This window comes from Populus euphratica, unplaced genomic scaffold (genome assembly GCF_000495115.2).
Source record: "Populus euphratica unplaced genomic scaffold, PopEup_1.0 scaffold81.1, whole genome shotgun sequence".
In the NCBI taxonomy this organism is placed as follows: Eukaryota; Viridiplantae; Streptophyta; class Magnoliopsida; order Malpighiales; family Salicaceae; genus Populus; species Populus euphratica.
In genome coordinates this window covers 193,046-200,844 of record NW_011499945.1, presented here as the reverse complement: position 1 = coordinate 200,844, position 7,799 = coordinate 193,046, and the positions used below count along the sequence as shown (strand labels likewise).

Genomic DNA, 7,799 nt, shown 5'->3' with positions numbered 1-7,799 from the left:
AAACCGGACACATGAGCCACAAATCGCATCCCTGTATTACTAGCTGACTCGTGTGTCGAGCGTGCTCTTCGTCTTCTCTGTAGCAGCCTCCATTTTTTCTTCCTTAGGACAAGACAGGACAGGAACCAAACACGGCATTGCTAACCTAAAACGCTAGCAGAGCAGTGGTTTTTATCATCAAACATTGCCAGTCATGGCTTCCTCTACCATTTCTCCACACTCCACCTTCTTCATCACCAAAAAGGTTTAGACTTTTTTATCACAATCTTCTTCCTTTTTACAATTTTTTTTTTTTGTTATGGTTTCAGTTACTATGCACTCGGGTGAGATTTGTTTGTTTTCTGATGCTGAAGGATCCGGGTTTGTCGGCCTTTTCTTCATCATCACCATCACCCTTTTCGATCCCCAAATGCAAGAAATCAATTTCAAAAAAAATAGTATCGGTTATGGCTCCTCAGCAATCTGAGCGCAGGCCTGCCACAACTGGCTCGGTTAGCTTCCTTTTGTCTTGCTTATTCTTTTTTTTGGTTCTGACTAGGTGATGTAAATTTTTATTTTTAATTGCTGTCTATTTCATTTTTCCAATATTTGATTTGATGTGTTACCGTGGTGATGGTTTCTCGCATGGTGACTTTGTAGGTCAAGACTGCGTTGACAATGACAGAGAAAATCTTTGCTAGAGCCTCTAAGAAGCCCCAGTTGATCCCAGGTGAGAATGTATGGGTTAACGTTGATATCTTGATGACCCATGATGTTTGCGGCCCTGGTTCTATTGGGATCTTCAAGAAAGAGTTTGGACAGGATGCTAAGGTATTCGATTGTTTTAGACTAGCTTTTTTTGCTTTGCAAGTAGTTCTCGGATTCTTTTTTAAGAAAATAGGGTACTTGAACGGGCTCTTGTTGTTTTACTACATGATAACTTGATAAATTTAAATAGATTTTATGATTTAGCTTGGATTTCCTAGTGTGAGTGTAAAACAAGGTGTTCATCATGATACGGGTGTTTGATGCTGCATGAAACGGAGCCTAATACTTTGGAGGCTCTGTTTTCTTGAATATGGCATGAAATACCAGACTGATTCAATTTCCATTTGATTCCCAGAAACTCCATTTATTACTTAAGAGGTTTCAATAAATGGCAAATGGTGTTCATTTCTACCCAATTTTTTCCCATTGAGCATAATCTTTGAATTAATTCTTGAATTCAAGAACTGACATTCTCAATATTCCGATCCTCTCTCTCTCTCTCTGTTTGTATCTCTAGTCTTTTTTAATCTGTGCTCCAAAGTACCTACCTGATTCACTCTTTAAAAATTGCAGGTCTGGGACCGTGAAAAGGTTGTCATTATACCAGATCATTATATATTCACTAAAGATGAACGAGCAAATCGCAATGTGGATATATTGAGAGATTTCTGCAATGAACAAAATATAAAGTACTTCTATGATATCAAGGATCTTGGTAACTTCAAGGTATGGTTCAATGACAATTTATTTAATTAAAAATCCTATACATTTAAGTAATGAATTCGTGGTTACTGCTATTTTCTAACATTGAATGTGCATATTACTTTGTGGCTTTGCAGGCTAACCCTGACTACAAAGGTGTATGCCATGTTGCTCTTGCCCAAGAAGGTCATTGCAGGCCTGGAGAGGTGCAATTTTTTATCCTCACTGAGTTGTCAAATTTATCATTTATATTGAAGGAAAGCCAGTAATCATGCATTGTGAACTACAGGTCCTGTTAGGAACAGACTCACACACATGTACTGCTGGAGCATTTGGCCAATTCGCAACTGGAATTGGCAACACTGATGCTGGTTTTGTATTAGGCACTGGGAAGCTCCTGCTCAAGGTTTGGAAAATTGATCCTTTATTTTGCATCCTTATTCTTATAATGTGTAGGGTGCATGAAATACCTCATCTTATGACTTCACATCTATAGGATCCAGGCCTTTTACCCCTCCTAACTCCTCATGTTCCCCTTTGACCTTTCAATATGCTGGTGGTTTTGTTTCCTTTTGAGGAAGCAAATTAATTCTATTTGAATTAAGTCATCAGCCTGTTCTGTTCATTCCTTGTGTATTTTTAAACTGCAAGTAGCTGGTGCACTTTCTACATTCTTGCACCTGGATGTTCTAAAGGTCACTATAAGCCATAGCTCTCAAAAGACAAAGAAATTGATGTTTATGAAAAGTTAATCAAACTGTGTGGTTATTCATATTTTTTTAAGCTTGTAGATGTGTTAATTTTGTCATTTCTAAAAATTTGTTTTATGATCTGGATTGAATTGATTGTGGTATTGCCAACTTTATTTACCTATGATTTTGCTTCTTAAAATTGCAGGTGCCCCCAACTCTGAGATTTGTAATGGATGGTGAAATGCCTGATTATTTGCAAGCGAAGGACTTGATTTTGCAAGTAAGTTTACTGGGGTCTTAGGCATTTGTTTCCTTTAAATTGCCACATAACATATGCTTAAAAATAATAACTTCTATTTTCTGTATCAATTGTGCGATGTTTGTTGTCACTCTTCAGATTATTGGTGAAATATCTGTTGCTGGTGCCACATATAAATCAATGGAGTTTGTTGGCACAACTGTTGAAAGTTTAACTGTGAGTAACCATTGGTATCCTTAGGCGAGCAATATGTGTGCTTCAGGTTCCATCTGTGCTAGTTAAATTGCACTTCAATTGATTTTTTTATTGTTCTGATTGTCTGTCATTGATATAGATGGAAGAGCGGATGACATTATGCAATATGGTTGTTGAAGCTGGGGGAAAGAATGGTGTTGTCCCTGCTGATAGCATTACATTCAAGTACCTTGAGGTATGCCTCACTGATTTTTAGATGGACTATTCATCATTGCTTAGGTTTTCTTTGTTTTCATTATGGACGATATTTTCTTTTGCATGATTCTCAGCTATTTTTCCTAGGAAGAGTTTATAATGTTATATTTTGTTGTGCACAGGATAAAACGACTCTGCCATATGAACCAGTTTATAGTGACGCGCAAGCAAGGTAGGTTTGTGCAAACTACATGTTTTCCAAGAATTAATTTCTTAAGTTCTTAGGGTTCTTTTTTTACTTATTGTTTTAGTTACCCTATGATGTTTTGAGAATACATTACTGACTGACTGGTTTCTCCATTCTTTCCATTTGGAATTTGAAAAAGGTTTTGAAAAAATCTGCCTGATGAAACTACCTTAGACAATCAAAGTATTGAATCATTTTTAATAGAGTTTTTTGGGTGGTAAATTAGGGCTTTCCCAGCTGAAAATAGTCATCAAGAGTCTCTACTTCATCTGGTTTTCTGGTGACTCTATAATGGAATCTGTAAAAATAAAACAAAATGCTCTCATATATATACTGTTTATAGGAAAATGGTCATATATCAAAATTCTTTTTAGATTTTGGATCAATTTTTCTATAATCATGATCAGTCATTAACTAAATAATCTAAAGCAATTAAATTTTATAATGTGATATGGATAATTAAAGTTATGGCATTGAGCATATATATATATTGAGTTGACTTTTTGTCTTTAAGGTTGTCTATAGCTGTATTTTACTCCAGGCAGTCAGTGCCATAATTTGGTCATTTAGAAACTTTTTTACTGATTTGAAAAAAAACTCAAAGGTCATTGAACACTATATTATTTTTTCTGGAGGATCATGACTTTAACTTTATTATTGTAATAGGTAGTCACTACTAGAATATTGATAAGAAGTTCTGTGTCATGATTTTGGTATTCATTTATAGTGATGGCATGTTTCTTTGGCTTCTAGATTTCTTTCAGAGTACAGATTCGATATCTCAAAATTGGAGCCATTGGTTGCAAAGGTGGGTGATTTTTTTTTTTTATGTTTGAGTTTATGGATTTTTTTTTCAATATTTACAGTGGGGGACAAAAACTTTGACGGACCTATATTGATTCTATCACAAAAGCTGTCATTATCTCTTAGTTCTTAGAGATTGCTTTTTTACCATTGAAAAAGTGATGCAATCTTATATTTTTGCAGCCTCATTCTCCTGACAATCGTGCTTTAGCAAGAGAATGCAAAGATGTCAAAATTGACAGAGTATATATTGGATCTTGTACTGGTGGAAAAACAGAGGATTTTATGGCTGTAGCCAAAGTTTTTCTAGCTTCTGTAAGACCCATATATCTATTTAATTTATTTCATGATGTTATTGCTGCTGGACTGTTGGGTTGTTATTTCATCGCAGCATGGAGTTAATTGAAGCAGCAACTGAGGAAGAAATTTTGCTTTTACTTCTATAATAATTTCAATTTGATTTGGTAGAAGTTTTATGTGTGTTGGCATTTTAACCATGGTCAATAAAAGTGTAAATTGTATCATGTCGTTTGGTTGATATTGATTCCTAATTAGACTGGGCTTAATTTTTTTCATCTTTTTAATTTATGGATATTGGGGTATTTTTATTAGGATTATATTTATAAATCTGTACAGTTCCTACTGTGGTTGTCTGGTATTTTTGTTGAATCTAGAATCTTCTAGGAAGTCTTTTTTCGAGTTCTAAGTTAGCCACTTATGGCTCAATATATGTAGTTTTGATCATAGACAGCTAAGAAAAATATTTTTCGAGTTCTATCCCTCTTCTCAGACTTGATTTATCCTTTTGATTTTTGTCCAGGGTAAAAAGGTCAAAGTTCCCACATTCCTCGTCCCTGCTACCCAAAAGGTTTGCAGTGCTTATTAACTGTCTTCAAATGCGTGGATTAATTGTAGAGTACTTTGTTATACATGTAACATTGCATAATCATATCATAAAATTTATAGGTTTGGATGGACGTATACACTCTCCCAGTACCAGGATCTGGTGGCAAGACTTGCGCCCAGATTTTTGAAGAAGCTGGGTGTGACACGCCTGCGAGTCCTAGCTGTGGTGCCTGTTTGGGAGGTCCTAAAGACACTCATGCTCGCATGAATGAGCCTATGGTAAGTTAATTTTTTTCTCCTACTGCTACATCTTGTAACACGTATAGGTTAACCATTCTGCCTTTCTAGAGTTTCTTTCCTGATTTCTGCTATAAATAAGCTCTAGAACATATCGTGCTGGATTATTAGCTTGTTGAGGCCTTGCCTGATTCCAGAGAACAATTGAAGGGAAATGCTGACAATAGCATTTTTCTTGACCTTTTTTCTTCCCTTTCTTTCCCTCAAATCACTGTGGACGAGACTGTCGGGTATATAAATCCAGTTGATTATTTTACCAGTCCACTAGAAGTTACCCTTATGCATTGCTAATAGTTGCCTACCATGTGTACTTCTGCGTTATACTCTGACTGGGAAAAGATTGAGGGAGGCGTTTATGATTTTCAGATATTCTGTTAACTGCTGCAAGGGCTTTGTCATTACAGGTCTGTGTCTCGACCACAAATAGGAACTTCCCTGGTCGTATGGGACACAAGGAAGGCCAGATATATCTTGCCTCTCCTTACACGGCTGCAGCATCTGCTTTGACTGGTTTTGTCACTGATCCAAGGGAGTTCTTGCAGTAGGCATTGGTGTCATGTTACTTTGCACGCAAAACTGTACCGTAATTTAGTAACGTGGGAGAATAAATAGTTGGTGCTATTCCGAGTCCTAAAATTTCTAGCATGTCTCTATCGTTAAGCTGCTTGAATGTAACATGTTTACTTGAGGTACTATTCGCGTTTTAACCATTTTCAAGTGTTCATGTACAAGGGAATGGATTGTGGTATGGATGGAATATGTTGCTTATAATGGCACTCTACCCTATTTTACTATGAGATCAGGGGTGTTTGAGACATAAAGAAGTATTAGTAGGAAATATATTAAAATAATATATTTTTAAAAAATGTTTATTTTGACATAATTAAAAAAATAAAAAATTTTGAAAACTCTCCAAACAGGGGTATTTTAATCTGAATGATAATATTATTTTTTCAAGGGTTAGGGTAAGTGAAATGGTGATTTTTTACTGGAAAATATATTAAAATAATATTTTTTTATTTTTAAAAATTATTTTTAAAATAGTGTAATAAACTAATCTGAAAATATCAAAAAAATTAATTTAAAATAAAAAATTTAAAATTTATAGAAACACTACTCTTTTAGCCATAGAAAACACTTGTTAGGCAATGGTTCGTCATGTTAAGATGGACATTGGAGGAGTAGCTTAACCTGTGGTTATCTGGGCATGGCTCTTACTGTGGCATGCAAGACAATTTCAATAGGGTTCAACTTGAAACCGTTGAATCGCATTTCGTGTAGAGCATGCATGGAAAGCGAAGATCATTTAGACCCCATTTGGTTCCCAGGAATAAAATGAGTCAAATTATCATTTAACAGTTCGTCCAGCAATCATCCATTACCACTCTGTAGCCTGTTGTAGTTCCTACACTGGGTGCAAATACCAGATGGTGGACCAATCTGCATTGTAAGGTAAAAGTATTCAAGGAAAAATGCATCAAATGTAACGATCTTATAAACACTTGTGCTCAATTTAAATGTCTCAGCTCTCAAATGGACATAATTGCTGCTTTACTCTCTTTCACCTGTCAGCACATTCCTATGATTGCAGTGGAGCCAGTATGCACATATATACACAAGATGCTATCAGTACGACTGGAAAGCTTTCCAGCTGTGGGGTTCCAAGGCTATTATTAATCATGTTTTGCTTGATGTTCTCCATGTATGACGAATGTTTGGGAGACAAAAGTGAAAGAATGGACCTTAGATGGCGGGTCAGTAATTTATACTTCATGGCCTGGCTGAGAAAAGTATATTCAGTCTTCTGCATAAATACAAGACATCTTTTCATTTTACTTTGCAAGTTGTGGGAACCAGCAATAAAATCCTCAGAACAGTTGAAAGAAAGTTAAGAAAGAACTAAGCATGAGGCCTTTCACTGATGAGGGTTTTCATGTAAAGTAGTAGAATACAGTTGTCCCTTGATCAATTACTGTTATAAAGGAAAGTCAATAAGCTAATGGATCGCACTATTAATCAATTTAGTAGTCTGCAGTCAAAATCAAAATGATCACATAATCTTAGACATCAAGTTTGTCTCAATTCTTGGAGCAAAATCTCCTAACCCAGATTTCACTTATTGGCTTATATGCACTTGAACCCAGGTCCTTTGGTTTTTAGTTCCCTTCTGTTGTCTTCTCCTTTTTCTTTCAAAAAACAAAGAAAATAACCCCATCAACTTGTTCCTGCCAAAAGTTCATCACGGGGTAATGTTTTTTCTTCAAAAGGAAAGGACAGGACTCAAAGCGAGGTTTATCATGGAGTAATATTTTCCCCTTCAAACAGGAGAAGATTATCACCGAAAGACTGCAACTGAATTACTATTAAACATGCTCTACGTCATCTACTGGTGAAATTACTGTTGTTGCATTGTTTTGGTTACGTGAATCTCAGACTTACCAGAAGAAAAAATTAAATTTACATAATGAATTTCTTTGACCAGGTTTAAGTAAAAAATCTCACGTTTCTTCGACCATTTTCCTCTTTTGTCAAGTTTCCATTTTGGTGGATAATCACAACCACTTATTCTTAGCCACTCTCTTAATTTCTGCCAAAACTGAAACAGTTTGGACAAGGTAAAATTTACTGATCGGCCCTTCTTGGTTTAGTGTATTAATTAGGATTGCTGTGCTTGAAAGAACGTGATGAACAGAAAATATCATCTGTTGCATAATTGGAAGAACTGTGATGGTGGAATTTACTATTGATGGTGGCTTGCCAACTATCAGAATTGCGTTTTGCAGGCTCAACTATCAAGTAACATAGCTGCACCAGG

At 35.7% G+C, this 7,799-nt stretch overlaps 1 protein-coding gene across 1 annotated transcript; it reads left to right on the top strand.

Annotated features, from left to right (window-relative positions):
* Window positions 1-5,798, top strand: LOC105137423 (3-isopropylmalate dehydratase large subunit-like). The gene is made up of 15 exons (XM_011043147.1): window positions 1-244; window positions 354-491; window positions 640-810; window positions 1,321-1,473; window positions 1,587-1,655; window positions 1,739-1,855; window positions 2,347-2,421; window positions 2,539-2,616; window positions 2,735-2,830; window positions 2,973-3,022; window positions 3,791-3,845; window positions 4,025-4,156; window positions 4,662-4,709; window positions 4,808-4,966; window positions 5,389-5,798. Exons 1-15 carry the CDS (start codon window positions 194-196, stop codon window positions 5,527-5,529), a joined length of 1,533 nt encoding a protein of 510 aa, XP_011041449.1. The 5' UTR covers window positions 1-193; the 3' UTR covers window positions 5,530-5,798.
* Window positions 5,799-7,799: the final 2,001 nt, after the last annotated feature.